At 41.9% G+C, this 25,083-nt stretch overlaps 1 protein-coding gene across 1 annotated transcript in view; it reads right to left on the bottom strand.

Annotated features, from left to right (window-relative positions):
* The window catches only part of CNTNAP5 (contactin associated protein family member 5), an 810,000-nt gene that overhangs the window by 355,628 nt on the left and 429,289 nt on the right, over positions 1-25,083 (bottom strand). Inside the window, exons 9-10 of the mRNA XM_058301170.2 lie at positions 12,387-12,536; positions 9,445-9,616 (exon numbers count right to left, since the gene is read on the bottom strand). Of these exons, the coding sequence (XP_058157153.1) occupies positions 9,445-9,616; positions 12,387-12,536 (322 nt within the window). The remainder of the gene's footprint in view (positions 1-9,444; positions 9,617-12,386; positions 12,537-25,083) is intronic.

The following is a 25,083-nucleotide window of genomic DNA, read 5'->3' as shown; positions in this document are numbered from 1 at the left end:
GCAAAGAAAGATGAGCAGAACAGGGGGAGTCTCTTAGCAAGTTGGAATTAGGAGTAGATATAGGGAATCGCTGGATGTTGTCATGATGTGGGTATTGAGTGTGTGAAAATATAAACACTTATTTGCAGAAATAAACACTGAGGTTAATGCATAAGATTCTCAAGTCAGAGTGTGGGGTTCTATAAATCTCAAAGTTATCCAGAGTTGCTTAAGAACCATAATTGGATTATTTTGATACTTGGCAATAAACTTGGTAGCAAGTGATAAGAAAACTTTGTGTAATAAGGTTAATAGTTCTCTCAAAGTACTGTCCATTTCAGGTCTGTTTGTTTCCCTTTGCACCTTCCAAGGGTTGAGTGGTCTATTGCTTAGTTTACAGCATATTCCAATGTTAGGAGAGGAGATCCTCCATTTATCTAATAAATCATGTCAAAACTATCTTTTTATGATGAAACTATACCTGGAGGGGAGATTTCAAATCTGTAACTGGAACCAAGGGAGCACATTAATCATTTGTCCAGAAAATAATATAGGTTATGTATGCAGAAAAAATTTTTGGAAAAGTGTCATCCTTTCTAGTCTGGGTATAGGTTTTCTGAAAGCCTGGCTTGCTGAAATACATAACGATCCATCCATTTCCGTGTCTCTAGGTTTTTCACTTTAAATACATCCATCTTCCCAAACTCACTCAATTCTTCCCAAAACTCCAAGAGGGAAGCCGTAGTAATAACACCTTGGTTTTGTTCAATTACCTCTTTCAAAACCCATTCATTATCCCTGTCTGAGAACCAAGGGAGCTGAGATATTGAGAGTGACTTGCTGTACCAAAATTAGCTAAAATATAAAGGGCACATGTTCAGAATCCCAAGCTTGATTCTGTTTCGGGACAGGCATTACATTTACACTAGTCACCTTCTATTCATCTGTCTACCAGGAGCGCCAATCCTCCCTTTGGGGGCACTGTGAGAGTTAAAGTGAATTGTGTAGATGATGTTGACCGTGTCTGTAATCCAGGGAAGATGTGTGGGATCCATAAAGAGAGGTCATAATAAAAGCAGGAAGCCTTATTCAGGCTCTATGGTTACCCGTGAGACCGTTTAATTGCAGATAAAAATACCATGGGAGCTCATTTTAAACATATCGTTCACTGAGGACACATGTAAGAAAATTGTTTGCAAGTCAGACATGTTTTTACTCCAACTCAAACATATTAAACTCCTCCTCCTTTCTTCTCCCAACTATGTCCAATAGTGGTACATACAAATGACCACCAATGCATGCATTTGGGCCAGGAAAAAAAAAAGTGTTGGAAAGCCACAGATCCTTTGCCTCAGGGACCCGATGAGTGGACATCAATTTAGATGAGGACCGTGAGCAGGTGTCACTGGCTGTGCATGCAGAAGCACTCTTCAGAGAATGTGCAACTCTTCCCAGGGTTTAGAGAAGCCTCTTAGCAGGGCTCTCAATGACCTTTCTTGAACTAATGATTGTAAAAAGGGAGCAATAAGGAAAAAATCTCTTTCTTCTTATTTTTGCACCATTAAATATATGCACTGCTTCACAAAAGTGACTTGAGATTCAAAAATAACCTTTTCATAGCATTTCCAGCCAGATCAAAATCTACATTTTCTTCCATGTCATCCAAAGTGTCTGAATTTCTAAGCTGATCAATTCAGGAAAATCAGTAAATCCAGGAAGGAGGATCCAAGAATCTACTGATTTTGAAAGACACTTTCTTACTGCTGTCTGGAAGGGCTGGTCTCATCTAGACTCCTAAGTCTAGCTCTTGAATGAATCCCTCATCTGTGGAAGTGCTTGCTGGTTTGGCTTTGCTTTCAGCATGAGTATTTGGGGTTACCTTTTGCTGGGGGCACATTCTCACCATCCCCTGACATGCCAGAAAGAAGTGTCACCCTTGTCTTTGATGTCCCTCTTTGCTTGCCAGGAATCAAAGCTGCCTTTTCTCCCTACTGCAAGCACACGTAGGGAAGGACCATTTCATCAAGATAATGATGCACTTTTCTTGTGAAAACAGGTGCTTGGAGAGACAAGCAGTTGGTAACAGCACACAGACACACTCAATCAAGGTCACTTAGTCAGATAAAATCTGGGTTTTCTATTCCTCAGAAGCCTCGCTTCCTTACTGACATCCCATTAGATGGGTGGTGGTAAGAAGCCCTCATTTATAAAGCACACAAACACAGACCTACACTTTCTGTGTAGCTTCAGATGGAAGGCTCTCACCATCAGCTCAAAATCTACCTCCTCAAGACTAGTTTCAGGAGAGTTCCGTGGCACCTCTTTTCCTGCCTCAACCCAAAGAAAGAGATGACACTGGAGTTCTTGGTGGAGGCTGTGCCCATGGTCAAGGTCTGCCCTTGAATGCTCTGGTCACTCACTGTAGGTAGTAAACCAGAGCTGTGCACCTGACCTCACCCTGGAGTACCCAAGAAGCTCCATTCATTAAGCCTCTATCCCCTCTTTTTTGTCTATTTCATTGCCCTGCTGAAGAATGTGGGGTGCCTTCTCCCATAATTATTAAAACTTTGTGTGATACCCAGGATCCATTTCACTCCAGCACAACCACTTGCTTCCACACTGACCTTGGACTTAGGCAATAAGCAGCTTTCCAGCACCGGATGTAAACACCCAGGGCTCCAACCTGCTTCTGTGGCCCCCACCCACACACCTCAGCCAGCACCCAGAGCTGGTTCCCAGTGGTAGGTTCACCATTCCCACCACCCTCTGATCCCCGGTGCCTTCACCTTTGTGTGTGTGTTTTCAAGTAAGCAATCCTTGACTCCCATGGGAAACCTATGAAACGGTTTCCCGTTGTGCTGCACTTGACTTCCTCCACCCAAGTCCAAATTTAAAATCCAACTGAACTAATTTGAAACACCTCGGTACTACAGAAGTGCAGTGCTATGACAGCACCAATCTCTTAAAACAACATGGTTTGTGGCCAAGCTATGTGACCTTGCATATGTTACTCAGTATCTCTGTACTTCAATTTAATTACTGTAAAATGAAGTTCATGATGTTACCAATTTCACAGGTTGTCATGAGTATTAAAATTGCACAGAAGATATATCTGGGTTTCAGTCCTGGTTCCACCAAATATTAAACACATGATCTTGGGCAACTTACCTAAACTTGCTAAAATACATATCAGTTAAATGGTTCTCAAGTGTGAGCTTTCATCAGACTAGCGTGGAGGACTTATTAAAACTCAAATTGATTGACCCCCACCCCCACCCCCATTTCTCATTCAGCAGGTCTGGTTTGGGGCTGAGCATTTGCATTTCTAAAAAGTTGCTGGGTCCAGAACTGGTCCAGGTCTCACGCTGAGATCAGGACCCATGGACTGTACAGGACTGTTGAGAACTAAATGAATTATTATTTAGAAAATGCTTGCTCTGTAACTATTACATAAAATGTAATCTTTCCATTTGTTCCATAAAATGGAACCCAAAGTGATAAATAAAAAAACAGAAGAGATCTTGTTTTGATTTGGCCCCATCCCATGAGTTAAGGGAGAAGAACATACCATATTGTAACATTTCTCACTTTAGAGTTAGAAGCTCAGATTGTGTGGGCACTGCCCTTATGATGGCTTTTCTGGCACCCCATGTGAAGGCTTTCTGTTTTAGAGAAGAACTAAAACATATGCATTACCCTGCAATGTAATCTTTTTATATTACTCTCTGTTTTTAACAAACTCCCACACACAGGGTGGGTTTTAGCCCGAGTGTGTTTATGGGAGATTATCCAACATAATGCTTTCCCACTCTCAATGTTTACAGTACTCCAAACCCAGAACTGAGAAGATAAGGATCTTGACCAGAGACTTAACTTCTCTTAAAAGATGGCATGTTGGTTGAAAGGGAAGTGGTTATAGGGGGAGAAGCTACATTTCATGCTATTTGACAGTAAGAAATTTAAAGCAATGTTCCTCATGGGATTCACTCATTACAACATCTAAATTGTTTAATCTTAGAAAGGATTAGAGCAAAAAGTCTCCATGGGATGTAATGGCATAGACCCCAGGAGCAAACCTCCCACTTCCAGGTTTCCTCCCTGCTTAGCCACCTTCTAACTCCATTTTCTCCTGTGCAAAGCCAGAGCTGGTGGACCTCCGAGGGCCCTACCCCATAGCATCACCCTAGGAAGGAGGCCCCCCTAGGACTGGCATCTAACCATTGAAACCCTTAGCCAGGGACCAGAAAAGCAGACAAAATCTATCTCTATCAGTCATCTTGAATGTTTGTAGACAATGTTTTTTGGTGTGTGGAGACACTCCCATTGTAACAGCACCCTAATCATCCCCCTGCACCCCTACCGAGTGATGCCTTGCACAGAAGAGGATATCAAACTGGTGCTTTCCGGGGGGCCACAAGTGAACTACCCTCAAAATTAAAAAGGCAATTAGGTTGGGTGGCATTTGTAACTCTCCTAAGACCATTCCCCTCCAACCAAATCCTCTCTTCTCCCAGGCAAGCCTGTAGATCTGACCTTTTTTTTCTCTCTTTTTCAAATGTGCATACAGGTTTTGTTTGTAATGGAATCAGGGAAATGAGTGGCAAAGACAGGGAAAGCCTGAGGCTGATGGAATTCTCTCTATCTACTGTGTCCTTTAGACTGATTTCAACACCCCTTTGGAAAGAGAGACATTGAGTCAGAGCTGATGGGCATTTTCGGAGACCCTTGTGTGACTGGGCTGGAAGGACAGCTGCTGAGGGCTGAGGGTGGCAGGAAGCAGCCCTCTCCTCCAGGCCTACACTGTCTCTGTGCAGAGTCCATGCACTGCTCTCCTGTAGCCTCCAGGACAGGGAGCTTGAGGACAGTGGTTCTCCAAGGTTGGCCCCTTGGCCAGACCAGTGGCACCAGCAGCACCACCACTCAGGATTCTGTTAGAAATGCAAACTCTGGGATCTCACCCCACAGAATCTGGAACTCTGGGGGTGGGACCCAGCCATCTTTGTTTGAACAAGTCCTCCTGGCAACTTTGAGGCAAATACACTCAAATCCTAAGCAGGCACTCACTCTTAGGTTTGGCCCTTTCAGGGTCCTGTAAGGACCTCTTTAATTACGCATCCTAAGCACTTGCTCCACCCTAGCCGTGGTGCTAAGCATGCAGCACATACTCCTTTAGCTCTCAAATCAAAGGTAGGTTTTATGAGCCTGGTTTTGCAAATGAAAAAAAAAAAAACTTGTAAAAAAAAGGTTCACTAGCTTGCTACACTTACCAAGTGAATGAGCAGTGCGGCTGGGATTTAAATTCAGACTCCAGAGCTAAAGTTTCTGCTCCTTTCATCTCTTTGGTCTGCTGCTGCCGCCTGGCTTGGATTCAGGAATTTCCCCTGCATGACTTCAGTGCCTTCATCAGCATCCCACTCTCTCCTCCCTGTTAACCTCTGCACCTTGCCTCCCATCTTGCATTCAATTCAGCGCTTGGTGATCCATTTCTTCCTGTCCTGGGCTTTGAACCCCTCAAGACTAGACAAGGTCCCTTTGTGTCCTGGACCACGGGGACCTGCTGCCCTTCAGCCTCTGCCTGCCGTTGTACACTGTTTGACAGTCTTCCTTTACATGAAATGGCTTTGTAACTTAAGTGTTACAAAAATAGGACATATTCTGTATCCTTGACAAGCTTATCACCTTGCTGGCCAGAAGATGTAGGTACCTGTTCAGAGCCACGCAGAATGACAGCTGTTTTGAGATAAGTGCCTTTTAGTAGACGGTACAGAGAAGAGAACATTGGTAGTGTTCAACTCTTGACTGCAAAGTTGACCCTGTGTGATCTTTGAAAATTTGAGTCACTTCTCTGGATCCCAGTTTTCCCCTTTTTATAAAGTAAAGATATAAAGGTTCCTGTATTCCATGGCTTCCACTGCCTATCCTTCTCAAGTATTAATATGAGACTGTCTCACTCTTTCACTCGTCATCCAATGCCTATCTATGAGCTTGGACCCAGAAGTTATGATAAAGTGCTACTTACCAAATGGAGCATGTTTTGAGGGTGCCTTTATTCTATGATAGTTTAGAATATTGCAACTTGTTTACTTCAAGTTCAGTGGTGGAAGAGATAGGTATGGCTTATGAAGAACAGGCTTGGAGTGTGGAGAACATGAGGCTGAGAGACAAGGGTTAGTGCCAACACAATTTATCTGGGGGTTTAGAAGAAATATTGATATATTGGGAATATATTGAACAATATATTCCCAAAATTTGGGGGAATACTCTGTTTTCATCACAATGGAGGTTATACAAGGTTTGTCTACTTCTCTTCATCCCATCCTTGGACTGTTCAGCAGATCAAACATCATCAAGTCAAACACTTCCCCTGCTACCAGAAGCTTTGGGCTCCCAGGCCAGTCATCCCACCTCCTTTCTTCCCAGAGGACAGAGGATTTATGAGTTTTCCCATCACTGAGATGAGATGCAAATTGGCCAGTAGGGCTCCTTGGTGATTAATACTTGGTGTTCCTCACAGGAGAAGGTCTGCTCCTAGCCTTGGCTGAAGATGATGTCAGACTTAAGTGTTTAGGAGGAGCATTAGGCAGGACCTCTATACACCACATCAAAGGATTCCCATTGGATGAAGCTGTTTACAGTTTGGAATATGTAAATGTTTTCTATTTCAGTTTACCCATGTCTTAGCAGCTATTGCTACAATAACTCCTAAGGAAGGGAAGCTGGGAACACTGGTTCCCACTTCACAACTGGGTGTGGCAATTTTGGGGGAGAAAAAGGAGCTGTGGGTGTGGTAGCTACTGAGAGGAGAAGGAGGAAGCCTGGGTCTCCACAGCTTCTGAGAAAGGGTTGGGAATTGGTGTGGGAGGGAAAAGATACTTGGGAAGATTCACAGGCAACTTCAGTTTACCCATGTCTTAGCAGCTATTGCTACAATAACTCCTAAGGAAGGGAAGCTGGGAACACTGGTTCCCACTTCACAACTGGGTGTGGCAATTTTGGGGGAGAAAAAGGAGCTGTGGGTGTGGTAGCTACTGAGAGGAGAAGGAGGAAGCCTGGGTCTCCACAGCTTCTGAGAAAGGGTTGGGAATTGGTGTGGGAGGGAAAAGATACTTGGGAAGATTCACAGGCTGACTTCCTTAGCATTCCAGACTATCACAAGTAAGGGAAATCTCTGACTGATTCTTCTCTCCCAAGTAGTGAGTTCTTTGAAGGTGGAGCCTTTGCCTTTGCCCTGAAATTAAGTTCACACAAAAATAATACTTTAAACCACCTGCCTTCCCAATCTCTGTCAGTCCCCAGTAAATGTCAAATACAAGTTCAGGAAATAATCAGTCAAGCAAAGCTTTTTGCCAGTTTTCCCTTCTTATGGGGCACTGTCTGGTAAATATAATCCCTTATTTTACAATTAACCAAAACACAACTGTATGTAATACAATTATACAGACTACAATTACACAAAAGTAATGCTGCAGAATGGATGACAACGACATTCATGTAATCAAAAATAATGGGTACTGCCTTGATTAGGAATCAAGGTGTTATAAGAAACCTCAACTGATAAATGTCCCCTCTGTTGATCCACAGGCCTTATAAAAGACTGTGTGTGTTGGCTGACGAAGTCGGATGCTTCCCGTCTCAACATTAATAAAGACAATGGGGCTGGCAATGACCCAGTGTAGTGTCTTTTATCCTGAGGTCTTTAAATTAGCACATTTTAATGAAGCACACATTTCATTATCCACTTTTCCAGCTGGTCAAATAGTAAAAAATGAAACAGAAGAGCCGGGAAGTCTGTAATGTGTTGATGATCCCATGTGTAGTAGTATTAACAGAAAAACATGCAAAGAACATTTCATCAAATTATATTGGTCATTCTGAGATTAGCATAGTTGATGTCTGTGCTGCTCAAAGCAGGCACCAGCTACTTCTCATCATTGCTCCCCTGGGCTGGGACCATCTCCCCTCTTCCTCTGTGCTGGCTCCCTTCCAAGCCATCGCTCTCCCTTCCTTCTGGGTACTCTTTCTACCAGGCAAATCTGATCACTTTTCCCTGATTGCTCATCTAGAGCATGAAGCTAAATTCCACTGGCACACAAGTTCTTCTTGGTGCCGGCCCACCTTTCTAGCCATATTCACATGCGGAGCTACCATCTCTACTGGGCGTATCTTATTGGATCTGAGGCATTATTAATGATATGAAATACTACTATTTTATGTGCACTATGGAAAAAATACTACCAATTAAAAGATTACACGCCATCAGTTGTAAAATACCTCCCAAAATTAGAGATTTTAAAATGAAAGATAAGTCTCTTGAAGAGAAAACCAGGCTCTCTCTCACATCTGTGACTTTTTACAGGTTATGTCCTGCCAGACCACCCTACACTGACCCCCCCATGCTTGGCCTTTGCCAAGCCCTCCCACATCTTTTCTTTAAGATTCAGTTCAGCATCACCTGCTGGGAAAACGTCTTGACCTCATTCTCCTGAGGCCACACTAAGCTGCTGCTGCAAGAAGTCCCACAGAGAAGGATACAATTCTTGGTTATTTATATCACTTAATTGTAATGACTGATTTATTCCCCTTCTGTAACATGAGCAAGACCCTTTGTTACCAACACATTGGAAAGTCCTTGGCATATTTTCTACCTTCTCATGCACTCAATAAATGATATTTTCATTAGAGTGAGCAGAATTGAAGAGTGAAGAAGGTAAGAGCTAGGGAAGGAACACTGAGAAAACGGAAATCCTTCCTGAAGAAAAAGGCTCTATTCTCATTTGTGTTCTGCAAGCGGGGAAGGTGTCTTTGAATCTACAGATTTTCAACAAGAGAAGAGTCAGATGTTAAGAGAAATGGAAGAGAAACTGAACTTTGACTAAAGCTTAGCATGTAGAATAAAAATTCTGTTTCGCTCTAGCCAGTATCTGGCCTCCTCTGGGCCAAAGACACATTTTGGGGGGAGCGTACCAATAGCAAAGAGCAGCTCCCCACTCCCACCCCTGGGGAGGAACTCTGTGCTAGTGCCTGCCTCAGTGCCACAGTCTCTGCTGTGGAATTCTCAGGGGCATTTAGATTCACATCCATCTGTATTGGCAGAAACGACACCCACCACCGTGAAGAAAGAAATAATTTAGGAGCACACTGATTCCTCCTTCCATTTTGCTCTACTCCTAACTTCCAAGTAATCAAATGTTGTTTATGCATAAAATGTTAATCCTATCACAAATTTGTATTTTGATTTAATTTGCATATCCCATTTACCGCAAGTCGACACGAGAAGAGAATCAACTATTTAAACCATTTTTCTCTGGGCCTGAAATCCTTTCAGAAATATTTTCCATTAAGCAACTCAATTATGTTTAATACGACTGATGTCTGTGGACTAGAATTTTGCTTAAAGAAACTCATATTTAGAACAGTGAGAATGGGAAGGGGGTGAGAGAACAGAGGAGAAGAGACAATAATTACCTGTCTTTGATGCTACACAGATCAATGTGTAAATCGCTGAAGTTCCCCAGGGAACCTTGCTGAACCGCAATGAGGTCCTTGGGCTGGTTATCAATAAAGATGAGCCTCATGCAGCCTTGGAAAGCCTTAATGGGATTTAAACATTGGGGAGCGGTGAAATTGTCAGGGCACCCTGTGGGACAGAGAAAAAAGACGAAGACGAGCCCTGAAATGATCAGTCATTGCTTTGGCGACCCATTGATGGGAGACCTTGAGGTCTAATCCTTTTGGTGCTTTTCATTTACATTGGTGCACGTACTTCTGTTGTAAATCCTAGCGTTCTCAGACAAGGGTGCAAAGCAGGGCATACTCAATCACTGTACCAAAAAAGACAAAGTGTGTTCAATGGAATACCAAAGCTATAACCTACATCTCGTTCCTTTTTGCCCCTTACTGGTCAACTATTTGCCATTCTTTTGTATACCGTACCTCACTCCTCACAAAGCAGCAGCATGTTATAACTACTTGGATATTTCAGTTCTGTCTTGAAGCACACATCTAAATGCACAATTCAATTCTCAATTACACTTTCAGAGGAAATTATGCTTTGGGTAAGGATGGCAGCAGAGTAATTGTCTGGTTAATTGTTAGCTTTAACAGGCTTAGTTCCCGAGAAAGGTACACATAGGAACGCAGCTAGAATTTTGAAGTGATGTACAAAGCAAATCCAGACTTCAAGGGAACTAAGAGTTTAAATGCACATAGTTATAGGGCTGTAATAGCAAACGCGAAAGGTTAACGCCATACCTTTTAAAGAGTGCTCTTTTTAAAACAAAGCATTGCAATGGTTTAGCATAGCTTGCAACCAAGGCTTATCAACTTCTCATTAAGACAGGTATAAAACAAAGCAGTGCTCTTTACAAACCCCTTTCTGATGGTTTTAATAGGTTCAGAGCATATGGGAATACGAGCTTGAAAACATGGCAAAACCCATAAATAATGGGGAATTATTTCAGCCATCTCTAATAGACAGTCACTGCTGGGCTGAAGCACGGCAGCTGGTTAACAGCTCACAGGCATACTATAAAATAAAGAGAGATGCTACAACTTCTAATTGAAATTGTAGAGAGAATTTATGTAAGTTGACTATTATTACTGAAACTCGTTTTTCACCTTCCTTAAGTTTACAGATTATGTGTGGGGCGATTGTTTAAACACTGTTCAAGGCACCGATAAATCTGCCTCTCCTAAACTCAGCACCCCTCCAGGCCCACCTCTAAGGTCATTTATTCTGCTGGGAAAGAGGGATCATTTAGCCTTGAAATGATTTCAGATGCTGATGCTATGATAATTATTCAAAATAATTCATTATTCCCAGAAATAAATTCAAGATCGCTTTCTCTTTGTGTGTCCCTAAACTATTGCGTATAATGCGAAATTGCATAATCTCTAAGGTTTTATCTTTGGGGCCCAAGACCCTTCTTCTACAGCTTTCATGTCACGTTTGCCTTCATGTTTTGCTTATTCCAGTAGAAAACGTAGATCTGAGTGTGAATTCTGGCTCCATTTCTTACTAGCTCTATAGAATCTTGGTGGAAAGTATCCCGCCTCAGCGAAAGCTTGGTGAAATGTGCCTCACGTTGCCTACTTCACAACTTGCTGCATGAATTAAATGAGGCAAGACCCAAAAAGTATTTACAGAGAATGGAGGTGCACTGCTGCCTTCTTATAGGAACTCATCTGTACACTTGTAGAGGAAGATTTGGGGTGAAGGACAGACGTCATTTTTAAGGCCCTAAAATCAAACCATGAAGACATACACTGCCTTTGCACAATGTCCCTCTGTACTTTAAAGCTATAACCACATGTTGGTATGAGAGAAGTGATATGTAAATTCTATGTACTGTGTAATTTGCAAAGTAATTCTGCTCTGTCTCAATTTGAAAATAATTGGTAACTACATCCAGGTCGCCAGCCCGTGCCCGTCTCTTCAAGAACTGGCAATAGTTTGCTGATCACCTATTATGTTGAAGGCACTATCCCGGGCATTTAAAAACCTTGCTTTCACTTAACCCTCCAGAGAATCTGAAGGTAAGCTTTATGTCCCTATGTTCCAGATAATGATGTTCAGGAATAAAGAGTGTATCATTCAAGGTCAAACAGCTATTGAGGTTAATTAGTCTTTAGAAGACTGTCTCTAAAATACAAACAGCCACCTAAGAAAGGAGATACTAATTTTTAATGAAAGAAGTACCTTGAAAAGACTAAATAAAATGCATATGTATCTATAAAAAAGTAGTAAATGACTAATCATTTGCTTTTCCTGATCTTAAGTTTGTCCTTATGTTTTTCATCATCGGAAAGTTTCCAAAAATCTACTTAACATCAATGGGCGTGGGCAGGGTCTCTAATGGATGCTCCACATACATGGGTCTTCTGGTTTACCCCAATTCCTGGCCCCTGGAGTGGGGTAAGAATGGGAGAGGGAATTAAAAAGCAAGCAACGTGGCAAGGGAGTGGCCTAGATGGCCGAGCATGTTGGTGGTTCGTGTCTTCCCATCTAGATTTCTCCTCTTGCAAGTATTGCTGACTCTGGTACATGCTCTTGAAGTTTTCAGCTGAGCTTCTCCTTTCCAATGTGATCAAGGAGCTTGGTGTGGATTAAAAAAAAAAAATAAATAAAGCTCCTTTGGATGCATTATGTAACACTCTTATAGCTAAAATTCCTTTCTTCCTCAGCACTGACCTAGATAATTTATATTTGCACAGCTGAGAGAGTTTGTGTCTCACTATTTTGGGCTGGGGGCATGTGTTTCTGTGTGTGTGGGATGAGGTGGGGGGAAGGGGCTGGGAGAATGGCCTATTTGGCAAAGCTAGGATCATCATGGCGGAATAAATCTCCCCATGGCATTCACCTTCCCTTCTTTCTTGTCACTCTCAAAGGCTGGGGGCCAGGGGGTTACCTCCAAAGTAGTAGCTATTTCCGGAATAAATCTGCAACCGGGTGGCGTCCGGAGCTAGCGATGCTGCATCATTATCCAGAGTGAGAGTGATGCGGTCCCTTCTGGCGTTGATGCTAACCGAATGCCACAAGCCATCGTTCAATCTGCTGCCTGTCAAAGAAACAGGAAGGGCAAGCAGAGGCGTGATTGATTCCAGGAGGCTGGCAGAGCAGGGCAGGGATGCGCTTCCCGCTTGCTGTGGTCGGTGCACGTTTTCAGAGTGGAAACAGCGGTCCACCCCCAGCTGCTACCCAGAAGCCATCTCCCCTCCTCTCTTTACCCCTTAGCTCGATTTTCCTTTCCTTTTTGGTAAGGGACTCAACCACAGATGTTCTCTTTGTTTAAAAACAACAGGGCAAGATGTAAAATTGTACATACTCTGTATACTAAACGCTTGTCATGTATTAATTGATCTTTTAATGCCTACACAATTGCAGAGAAAAAAAAAAAAAAGCAGGAAAAAATACCTACGAATGTTTCCAGTGGTTTTATCTCTGGGTGGTGGGGTTACAGGTAATTTTAATTGTGTTGCACTTTTCTGCAAATAGCTTATTTTCCTTTTCTAGTTAAAAATAACCTTTTTGTAAAGGGCAAAATAGATGACAATTCCATTCCAATGGCCTGCCTGGAGAAGGTGGTCTCCTGTTGCTTAGCATTACCCAGCTAGTTCAATTTCAAATCTTCTGTAACTAGTTATGAGACACTGGGTAAGTTACCTACTTTCATCATATCGTCTGTAAATAAAAGAATGCCTATTTCATACCATTTTTAAAGAGATCAAATGAAATCAGGGCAGGAAGGTTTCTAGGTACAGGGTGCACTTATTAAACGTTAGTTCTTCACTTCTCTTTTCATCCTAATTACTTTTCTTAGACCCTACACGGCTGACATACCTTACTGAAGAAACTCTGTTGGAAAGTGGTCAACGGGGTTTCCTCATAAAAGTTTCCTGTCTATTAAGAGGCTGACATTGCAAAGTACTTGCAGAGAGAGACCAGCATATGAACCAATCAGTCCCAACGCTGCCTGTGACAGGAGCACAGCTATGCCCCGCTCCGCTCAGCAGAATGCCCTGTTACACACCTTCTTCTCAGTGCCTCTCTGTTCCCCCTCTGCAAAATTGGAACAGCGATTGTGCTTACAGGTTTTTCTGAGGTTCAAGCCAGTCAAGAACATCGCGTATGTAGAACCATTCCTGGCACGTCATAAGCAAGCAATAACATTTGCTAAAACAGAACCTCATCAAGAACAAAACAGTCCTTGGGTTTAAGAGTGTGGATATCCACAATGAAGGTTCTATCCTGGGGCATTCATGGTTAAATGGAAGAAACCTATGCAGTCGGAACCAAGGCTTTAACAAATGTTTATGATTATTGAATCGTTATAGAGATACCTTTTTACTTTACAATATAGTGTAGACTAGCCAAAAGTTAGTTAAAGTTACTGAAACTTGTTGAACTAGAATCCAGACGCCTTGATCTCTGACAATGACTGTAAAACTATATAACTTATATGTTGAGATTGTAAAAGCCTTTTGACTGACCCCCCTTTTTGTACCCTTCCATCCTGTTTTACAACTTTAAAGTCTTAGTGATCACTAGACAGCTCCTTAATGTTTATTAATGAAGGAACCTGAGCCAGCTCCACCCCATTTAGCATAAACCTGCCTGACTTTGGATACTATAAAACTAGAAGAATTACTGCAGCTCAAGGAGACAGATTTTAGGCCCTTAGGCCATCTGTCCTCGTGGCTACGTGCTAGCAACAAAACTCTTTCTCCCTTTGAAACCCAGTTTCTCAGGAATTGGTCATGGAAATGCATTGAGCAGAAAAAATCCTTAATTTTAATTGATAACACAAAGAGAATGAAAATACTGTCCCTTGTGTTCAGGTCAGTGGGTCAGGCAGAGAAACAAGCAAACAAGAACACCAGCACTTGTGATTGTGGGTGGAGTATGGGAGTAGAGACGAAAGAAGAACTGTCTCCAGGTGAGCATCCAGAAAAAGCTTCCTAGAAGAGGTGGTGGCAGTAAGGGGAGTTTTGTAAAACTAGCGGAAGTTCATCGTCCAGGGAAAGAGAGTCCCAGGACAGGGGAGAGAAAGAAAGGACCAGAGGAAGGCAGGTGGAGAAGAGGTTCAAACTACCCCAGGATCTGGGGCTTTAGAGTCCAGTTGATGAAGGCATTTCTGTAATATCCTTGGGCAAATGATTCTGCTGAGCACTTTTCAAATTTGTTTGCATGGGGCCAGCCCAGACAAGTCCCATCAGAATCTCTGGGGATCTGCATAGAACCTTCCCAGGTGGCTGTCAGGTGCAGCCTGATGAACATCTGCACAAAAGCTCCTCAGGTGGTTCTCAGGTGCAGCCTGAGGGACCTCTATCTTGGAAATGGCCTTACTGGAGGCCCATATTCAAAGACCACTCTGACTGCAGATAATGGAAGGTTGGAGGAGTCAAGGCAGCTGGGAGAACTGGTTAACCTGAGGGTTTGCATAAGCCCCAAGAGACCACCAGTGTGATAAGGGTCTCTACTAAAGTTCAGCAGCTGCAGAAATAGAGAATAAAGGATCGAGTAAAAGCTATTTCTGGAGGTATGGTAGACTAGAGTTGGTTGAGCCTACCAGAGCCTGTCCCTAAGAAACCCAGCCGGGAGGAAAGTGCTGGAAATCAGAATGAAGGTCTTCAGGCTGTAAGAACCCACACCCCCTGCTGGATGGAGAAACCCCAGATGGGCACCACCCACTGAGAGCGCAGCTAAGTCCCCACCAGGGCAGCTGTGCCCCATCTGTTCATAACAGCCAGCTCTAAAGAAATCGCCTGTGTTTACAGGCCACTCCCTCCTGCAGCAGACTTGAACGTCTGCTGGGGTGGAAGGGAGAACCCTGAGGCAGCTCAGCATGGTGGCCAGGCTTTCTCCCAAAGGTAGTTGTCCTCTGACAAGGCCAGGGTTTGGGTCCCAGTCACAGGTAGTCTGCTAATGAGGTAAAGACTCGGTCTGCTGTTTCCTGGAGAGGAACATTAGACTTCTGTCAGGGGAATTTGGGGGGCACAGCCAAATGCAGAGCTTCACTTCTTTTTGCTTTCATTTACATACTCATTTGAATACATCTGCATAACATAGAAGGCTGTATCTGCAGACAAACTATAGACTGTTTGGGCTGGAAAGGAGTCAGTAAGTAACTGGTTCCACATACAGGGTCTATGTACCTTCCAAAGGACCAGAGACCACGCTAGGCTCCAGGGCTACAACAATGGAACGAAGTATATATGGAGACGGCAGGACCTCTCCTTTCTAATCAGAGACTGATAATCCAGTCATTTTATAGATAAAACCAACCCCTAGAAGAAAATAGTTTACTGGGACTATGCGGGCCCAACCGTTTACACATGGCTCTTCGTGTCTTCCCATCTTTAAAGTGAGCACTTAATGAAGGTTGGGATCTTCCTTCCTTCCCTATATCTTTCCTCCTGCCTTCTCTCTCTCCCTCCCTCTTTTCTTTCTTCATTTTTGTCTTCTGGTTTTATCTTTTTCCTACTTGGCTTCCAATCCCTTCGGTGGAAGCCTGTGTGAAGCCTTAGGTCTTTAGAGGAGAATTATCAGAATAGTGGTTCTTGATGCTGATCATCCAAAGGAACTTTCTAGCAAACTCTAAGAATACAAATCCCTGGGTCCCACTCAAGGTCAAAAAAAATCAGTCTGGTGAGGATGTCCTCGGACCTTAGAATTTTAAAAGATCTCCAAGGATTCAATTGTGGAGCCAGCATTGAGAACTGAATAGAGCTTTCAGATAGGAAGAAAAGAAACTTGGGGAACCAAACTAGCTTAGGAGAACCAGCCAGGAACTTGATTCCAAGGTCATGAATTGGCTTATTCTCCTGCAGAAATATTCACTCTCTACCTTCTGTCAGTTGTCTACTTCATTCTGCTAATGGACCCAAAATAACATCCCTAGAGATTCTCTAAGGGTTAGCTTTTAAGAACTCTCATTTAAAAGTACAGGTTGAAGTGTTATCAATCATTCACAAATTAGGGAGAATCAATTCCATCAGGTCCCTTGCTTCCCAACACCTCACTGAGATAAACAGCCAAGAAAGAATAGCTGTTTTCAATGGAAGAATGGAAAAGGAGATAACTTTGGGGCCAAGAACACCTTGATGAGGAAAGACACAGAGGGTAGAAAAGTAGGGGATGTAGGGCCACTGTGGGGCACTGAGTTCCCGGATAATTTGGGCTAAAAAGGTAGGATTTGGATTCTGGGAAGAGTGTTGGATGAAGACAAAATAAACTTTCTGAATTTTAAAGGGATGTCTGATAACATTGGCCAATTTCCCACATTGGCAATGATTTTAATCACTGTCAACACTGCTGGTGGCAACCTATACCTGTCGATTCTTTCTGGAAGACAATATGCCAATATATATATCAAAAAACATAAAATGTTCATACCACATTTTCCATGAACTTTATTCTGAAGAATTAATCTTAAAATAAAAATAGAGCTGTCAGTCACTAAGGCTTATGGCAAAGAGAGTCCATCCTGTGTTATGTACAGGAGCAAGAATTTATAACTTCCTATATCTCTAATATTAGTAATTTATCTAAACCAAATATAGTGAATTCATAATATAGGAGTCAGTGTAGTTATTAAAAGTCAATGTCCGAGAATGTTACTAATATCCTGATAAGTGAAAAACTCTGCCTACAAAACATTATACGTGGTATGATTCTAAAATTCTTAAAAATTAACACAAAGATGGGATCCAATGATGGAAGAGAAAAGGCTGAAAAGGACATTATTGCAATATAGGAAAAACTGGAATATAGACTGTAAGCTTTATATGCATGTTAAATTTCTTGAACTTGATAATGTAAAGTGTTTACATAAAATAATATCCTTGTTAGGAAATGAGCATAGATTATTAAGGATTCAAGGAGCATATTTATACAACCTACTTCTAAATGTTTAGAAGATAGATAGATAGATAGCTAGCTAGATAGATAGATAGAAAGATAGATAGGTAGATAGACAGATATGGCAGATGTGGTAAAATGTTAAAATTGGTGCATCTGTGTATCTGGGAATTAGGGGTACATTGGCGTTTCCTGTATGGGGTTTGTATTATTTTTGCAAAGATATTTTTGTAAGCTTGAAAGCTTTCCAAAATTGAAGGTTTTTAAAAAATTAACAGGCAAAATATTGGAAAATACCAATACTTGTTGATAGGGAATGATAACATCACAGATATTTTGAGTTTCTCTCATATACAGTTCTGGAATTTTCAATGTTTATACAAAGAAGCTACACAACTTTTATAATCACTTTTAAAAAGCTATTTAAGGTGAGAAAAAGAGGAGCATTTTTCATCCTTTTCCCACTTCCTGCCTTCCTCACTTAATGCAGCTTCTTGCTTAAAGTCCCAGAATTTAGGCAAGGACCTTAGCATAAAAGGTCCTCTTCAGGGAGAGCTAAATAGGTCTCTCTGTGCTTATCTAGGAAACAAACCAAGCCTTAAAAGATTTTCTTGACAGTTTCCATACTTGCGGCTGGATTTGCAAAGGAACTTCTTCAACACAGCCCAATTGTAAAAACAGCTAATAATACAAGCAAGCTCTATTGAATACCTGCAAAGTTTCAAGCAATTTTGATATAGAATTCCTAATTCTCACAAGAGCTCTTGAGGTCAAGTTCATTGTCCTAGTGTAGTAGATGCTAAAAGAGAAAGTAGGAGAGCCTGCTCAGAATCACAGGGCTAGCAAAAGGCAGAGCCAGAATTCAAAGGCACTAGCTGTCCTAGCTGGGGACTCCCAGGCTGAGCCTCTTTGCCCCCCACACCTCCAAAGCCAGTCCTGCCTTGCTTGCAGAACTGCTTTGATGGCGAAGTACCTCTGAAAAGTTTTATTTTCTGCTACTTAATGCAATTTTGCTTTTTATTTTTTTATAATTTTATGAGAGCATTGTTGAGTCACAATTCACTTACCACAAAATTCATCTATAAGCCAATAGTTTTTAGCATATTCATCCCCATCAACAACTTTACAGTTTTTTCTTCACCCCCAAAAGAAGCCCTGAAACCTTTAGCTATCAGTCCTTCCTCCTCAGTTGTTTTCCCCCAGTCCTGCCCCATCCCGGGCAACCACTAATTTACTTTCTGTCTCTATGGATTTGCCTCTTGTAGACATTTTATAGAAATGGAATCATACAATGCGTGCTTTTTTTGCAACTGGCTCTTTTCACTTAGCATAAAGTTATAATGGTTTATCCTTGCTGTATCATTCATTCTTTGGCCAAATACTATTCTTTTGTATGGACATATCACATTTTATTTATCCATTCATGAGTTGAAGGCATTCGGGTTATTTCCACTTTTTGGTTATTATAAATAGTCCTGTACGAACGTTATTGTCCATGATTTTTCATGCGCATATGCTTTCATTTCTCTTGGCTAGAAGTGGAATTGTTGGGTCATTTGGTAACTCTGTGTTTACCCTTTTGAGGACCTGCCACACTCTTTTCCAAGGTGGCTGTGCCATTTTACATTGCCTCCAGGCAACTTTGCTTTTTAACAATACAGAGTTCAAACTTTGGTGCGGTTCTTTAGTGAATCTTCTGGCTTTTAGGAAGTATTTAAGTAAGATTCATCTTTTGTTTCTCAAAATATCTACTCAGATTTGAACTTGGAATTTTAGTTAATTGTTACTAGGTCGATTTCATTGTTCTTGACAAAACACAATTATGGAGCACATAATGTGTGTTTTTCGTACTTTTTTCATACTCCCAGCAATTTGCAATTGATAGTTAATGAAGGTGAGACTCAGAGAGGGTAAGTAATGTCCTTGTCCTGAGCCCTAAGTCCTAATTATTATTATTATTATTATTATTATTATTTGTTAGAGTAAGGTTTGGGATTACAGCAGTGGCTTTTTGACATTTTGGACCATAAATGACCATTGTGTTTTGTTGGGGAACTTGAAGGGTGTTTATCAGCATCGCTGGCCTTGAGCCTGTGCATGGCAGGAATATTATCAGCGCTCAATTAGCAACAAAAATGTTTCCAGACATTGCCAAAAGTCCCCTGCGGTGGGGGAGGGGGGATGGCACAAAACCACCCCGGCGTTGGCGTTCAAGGCTGCAGGGTTAGGGGAATAAGATTTGGTGTGGCAGAGCTTACTAAGTCAATCTTTCTGAAAGCCCACAATCACATTTCTAAGTGACCCTCCTGCTCAGCTTATCTCAGCGTCTCTGTTTGTTGTTATTAAAACAGGAGAAAAGGCAAAATCATAGTCTAGAATACAAGGTGCTAATGGATTTTGAAACGGGGCGTCTCCCAGGACCGTAGATCTCAGCCCCGACCCCACACAGGCATCACAGCCTCTCTTGCACTCACAGAGGGACCAAGCCCAGGCTAGACCAGCATCCCTGAAGATCCTACGTCACACCCTGGAAATAACTTGCCAGGAATTTCCTCGATGCCTTTATCCACCTGTTACCCTTTGTTAAAGGCCCTGCCACTTATAATTTCTAGATGCTCAGACAGATTTCTTAATCTCTCTAAACTGGTTCCCTCATCTGTGAAATAGAGAGGGTGGCGTAGGCTGACTTGGAACTCTCTAGCCTTTATCTGGCTCAGAAAACCCAACTCCGCTGTTTTTCCATGTCCTGTTGTACCTACCCTTTCCTAAAAGTTCAAAGGTAGTTTCAGTTTTTGTGAGAGCCGAGTGAGGAATATATAAATAATTGAATAAGGCAGTCTTAAAATGTCAATCCCATCATAAAAGAACATATTACAATGACTACATACCATTCTACTACAATACAAAGTCTAATTCTATTTTTCTTGGACACCATCTATGAGCCATCTATTAAACCACTCTCGACAAAAGGTAGACTAGTCACACATTTGTTCACATCTTTCTCTGACTTTTATTCTATCCTTATTATTATAGCTTGGAATTTTCATGATAGCTTCTGTGTTTTCCAAGCTTCTTCCCCCTTTCTGGTCCAGGAAATCTTGCTACGTTGATCTACCTGAAGGACATCTTTATTATTGGCCTCTCTGGAAATGTCCCTCCAAAGGCTCATGGAACCAGGGTAATGAAGCTCAAACACCATAGGATGGCAGCCTGTACCTTCTGTAGCCAAGCCTCCACCTAACCTCTCAGTCTTATTTGTCACTATTCCCAGTCACATTTTCTACTCCTGGGCCAGTGCACTCATTATGCTCCAAGTAAATAGGCTTAATTTAATGCTGTTTCCACTCCCAGGCACTGCTTCCTCTGCCTGCTTCCCTCTTAGTTCTCCCACAACCTAAATCCCATCATCTACCCTCAAGTCCTGGTTGAAGTCATATTGCCTGCTCTTTTCAGTGGTAGGGATAATGAGCATATATTTTTCAACTTTCTACCACAATCAACTAATACAGCAAGACATATAAGATGGGAAGGAAAGAAGGGAAATTGAAAGGAAAAAAGGGAGGGAGGGAAGAGAAGAAGAAAAGAAGGAAGAAGAAAGGAATGGAGGGAAGGAGGCAGGGAGGCAGGGAAGAAGGGAGGGAGAGGGGAAATAAACCAGAAAATGAGAACAGCAGGCCCTTGACTAAAACAGAGGACAGTGATTTTTCCTTCTTCGAAATCCCTGTAACATCCATTATTTGAAGCATTCGTACAGTTCCTGTTATTTACTGCCTTGTCCTATTCATTAACAATTCATCCTTGGAAGTCTCATCTCCCCAATGAGATTACAAGTTCCTGGAGGTCAGAGTCTGAGTCATGTTTTGTTATCCTCCTCAGCATCAGCAGGACAACATCCTGCCCTCTCCAAACGCTCCTTGATTGATTGAGCAGCCGACCAGCTGATTCACCACCACCACAGTGTCAACAGCAGGGACCTCTCATGCGCACAGGCCATAAATCACAGGCTAAACCTGTCCCAGTGGTTAAAATCTGGCTCCTATGTCAAGATAACCCCAAACTTGGATCTTGAAAACCCTGGGTCAGCATATGGGTGAAAGACATCTGGTTTGCCATCTATTAGGGTCAGATAGGTAGTTGTGACAAGTTTGGAGATGATGTTGGAGATGCGGTGTCACTAGAATAAAGCTTGAATGTTCAGGTCAAATGCCAATGGGCCAAAAACTCAAGCCCAACTTCATGAACATGTAGTTCTCTACCACCTTCCAGATGCCCAAGAACAAAACACTGCTTCACTCTTTTCCCAGTCCTCCCTGCCCCTGTGCTCCAGGCATCCTAAGTCACCCATGAAACCCACACCTCTGGCCCTCCTCATGTTTGTCTACTCAGATTTGAGCATCATTTCCCTTCCTCTCTGCATTTGGTCAACTTTTCTTCATTCTTCCAAACCAAGCTGTGTTGTCCTTGCCTTCCTTCTTCATTCATCCTGGTATCACTCCTCTGTGCTCTCCCCTGCATCCTTCTCTCATCCATCCTGATGTCTCTCCTCTATGTTCTCTCAGCATCCTTAGGAGATATCTTATTGCCTGTCCCTTCCAACAGCTCCTCTGAGCTCCTATAGGGTAGTGCCCATATCCAGGGTTGAGTCTTATACCAATGTGGCCTGGGCCTCTCATATGCTCCCTGAATTAAAGTGGAAGCAAAATGAATTATAGGAGAGAGTCTTCAAAGTAGAAAGTATAAAACAGCAAGGGCATTGACAGTGTGTTTGACTAGTAAATTATTTTGCTGTAATGATTAAACTCTAGGTCATTCAAACTTTCTCTTGAGGGGAAAAAAAAATAATAAAGAACGTTTCCTCCATCATTACTGAGACCTGAAAAAGCTACAGATCCAAAGGAGGTCATTTCTTTTGTAAGGATCTCCAACCTTTGCTTGATATCTCGAAGCTCAGGCACCCATAAAAATGGAGTGCCTCATCTTTTTTCTGTCATTTGAAACTTGAATCCCATGCTCAGCCAGGCAGCTTGTTGTGACAGTCATAGCCCTGTGGCTATCTACTTATTTGTCCTCATTATGGGAGTTTCTTATCAGCGTTATCATAGCTAAAACACAGAGGATTTAATGACAACTTAATTGAAGCAGAGGATGAAGTTCACAGACTCATCGTGTTTACTTGATGTGCAGATGGCAGCTAGATACACATGGATTATACGGAAAAGGGCAATATTTGGGGAGCAGCACTGTTAACTGCAGTGCTATAGCCTATAACCATCTGGTCACCAGTTGTAATTAGAATGAGCACTTCCCTCCAGCACGGTGTAGCTCTCCTGGCAATCTCCCCACCTCTGGGACCGCAGTGGCCTTTATCTAATTAGTACTTCCCCTGAGTATTGCTCATTCTTGGGTTTGACACAAATATATATATATATATTTGTAATATGACTGTTTGTTTAAAATCATTATTAACTCTTCTTTTTCTGTTAATATTACATTCTTCAGAAATGGTTTTGGGGTCAATTTGACTAGTTCGTTCATTTGGAAAGTCACTCATACTGTGGCCAATAGTTATTGAGGACCTGGCATAAGTAAATACCATACTAGTCCTTGGCAAAAAGTGAGGAGCAGGGCAGAATTGGTCCCACAATGGTGAAAAGAACAAACAACCAATTATAGATACACATAATTCATATAAACATACCTAAAACAAATTTTACAAAGGAGAAAAAACTAGAAAAACTAGATGAATAGATAACAGGGCCTCTTGCCTTTCAGGGGAAAGTGTTTTAAGAAAATATTAGTTGAGAGAAATTCTAAGGGGTAAGTGGAATTGTGTTGGCCATCAGTGCCAGTTGACTCATTGAATTTAAGCACAGCCATTGTTAAATAGTCATCAAATAAACATCCATGATGGCTGTTTATCAAAGGATATGCCTCTATAATCTCATCATATCTTGAGCTAGAGAAAGAATACATCAGTTACAGCAGTCCACTGAGTATAGTCAATTGATTAAGGTAGATTATTTAATTGGCATTTTTGCAATGCCTACTGTTTAGTAGTATTCAAAAAACCTTGAAGACACTGTAAAATTATACAGTGGTTGAGGAAATATGATGAACACTATTGCTTCCACTTAGAAGTTAAATGGGATGAGCTGAGATGGTCTCTGCAATAAGCCATTTGTCGCAGCTGAAAACATTTCCATGGCAACTGGATGACTTTTGGCCCTTTGCTAGTCATCTTTCTTTTTGTCTGGGCATTCTGTCCTGTCCCTTGTGGTTGGTCCATGCCTTCTGTCTTTTCCCAGCATAAAGTCATTTAGTGGCAGCCAGATACCGGGTTGAAATCTCTCTGTCTGGAGACTTGCTCCTCTCTTTTGTGGGTTGCATTTAATTATGCTGACACCATTTCTTTAACCCTGCAGAGCTTAGCTTATGTTTGACGCCTCTAGTGACATAAAGGTGATATATAATGTAGTGATGGGAAGATTTGGATGGGATATTCTCTGACAAAAAAGCAGAAGTGTTCTCCCTACAATTCTGCCTTACTGGTATTTGTTCTACTTTCTTGTATAACATGAACTTTCACAAACCCTCATCTTTGAAAAAGTCTTTCCAATATTCAAAGACTCTATTATATATCTGCCATGTTTTCTGTCAACTTGAAATAAGTTTCAGTCCGTACAACTATTCTTTTATTAGCACAGTTTCAAGACCCTATATATTCTGATATCCCTCCTACCAACAGAGACACAAATGTATTCTAGTGTGATTTAAAAGCAGATTGCAAAAACAACAACACAACAACAAAATCCACAAATTCAAGGATTTGGGTCTTTGGCTTCAAACTCTAAATCACCGAAAGTCATAGAAAACATGAACTTTCTGGGACATCCAAGCATCTCATTCACAAAAATTATGGGATTGAAGAGGCCAGGGTGGCCTTTCTTACTCCACTAGATGCACCAGGGTTGGGAGAATGGAGAACCGTGGCTTCAGATAGCTTTGGCCTCAAGACTTAAGGTACCTCATAAGAAGTAGTGAACAACTGAGATTTTGGAATGTATGAAGTAGGAAATTCAGGTGTTTGTTCTTTTGTTTAAGATTTTCTGACTCTTGGGAAGGTAAAAGGCAAGGCTCGCTCTGCAGCAGGACTTCCTAATGGTGCTCTCTCTGTTCTAGTATAGCCACTGGATTTCCAGGTGGGGTATAGGGCAGTGGGGGTGACTAAAATGGCAAAGGCTGAGCATTCCTGGTAAGGTCTATGAAAGGAGAAGACCCCTGCTGGTACCTTGCCTGTCACTTAGTAGCTTTGGTCCGTAGGTGATAAATGCTCTGAAGGATTGGTACTGAGCCTTTAAAGTTTGAAAAAACCATGTGTGTGGACACTCAGTAAACATACTGTGTGCATGTGTTTGCGTGTATGCATTGGTACATAGATACGTAAGATTTATTTTGTGACACTGTACAAGCAACCAGAGATGAAGTACAATGGAAATCTCTAAAGAATGGACTCACCATCATATGTCAATCCTTCTAACCAAAGAATTTGTCACCCATAATGCCCCTAGTAAATTGTTTTAGGAAGACACAGCTCAATTCCTAAATAGCCTTATTTTCCTCATTAGCCTTTTGTACATTTGTCTACAGGCTATCTAAAGCAGATATTTCTTTACATTTGAGCTATTTAAGCAATTGGCAGTGGAAGTAACGGACATAGGGTACAGAGTAAGACCATGAACTCATGA

This window comes from Dasypus novemcinctus, chromosome 7, assembly GCF_030445035.2.
Source record: "Dasypus novemcinctus isolate mDasNov1 chromosome 7, mDasNov1.1.hap2, whole genome shotgun sequence".
Taxonomy (NCBI): Eukaryota; Metazoa; Chordata; class Mammalia; order Cingulata; family Dasypodidae; genus Dasypus; species Dasypus novemcinctus.
Note: the sequence above shows the minus strand (reverse complement) of the source record. Positions and strands in the feature narration are given on the sequence as shown.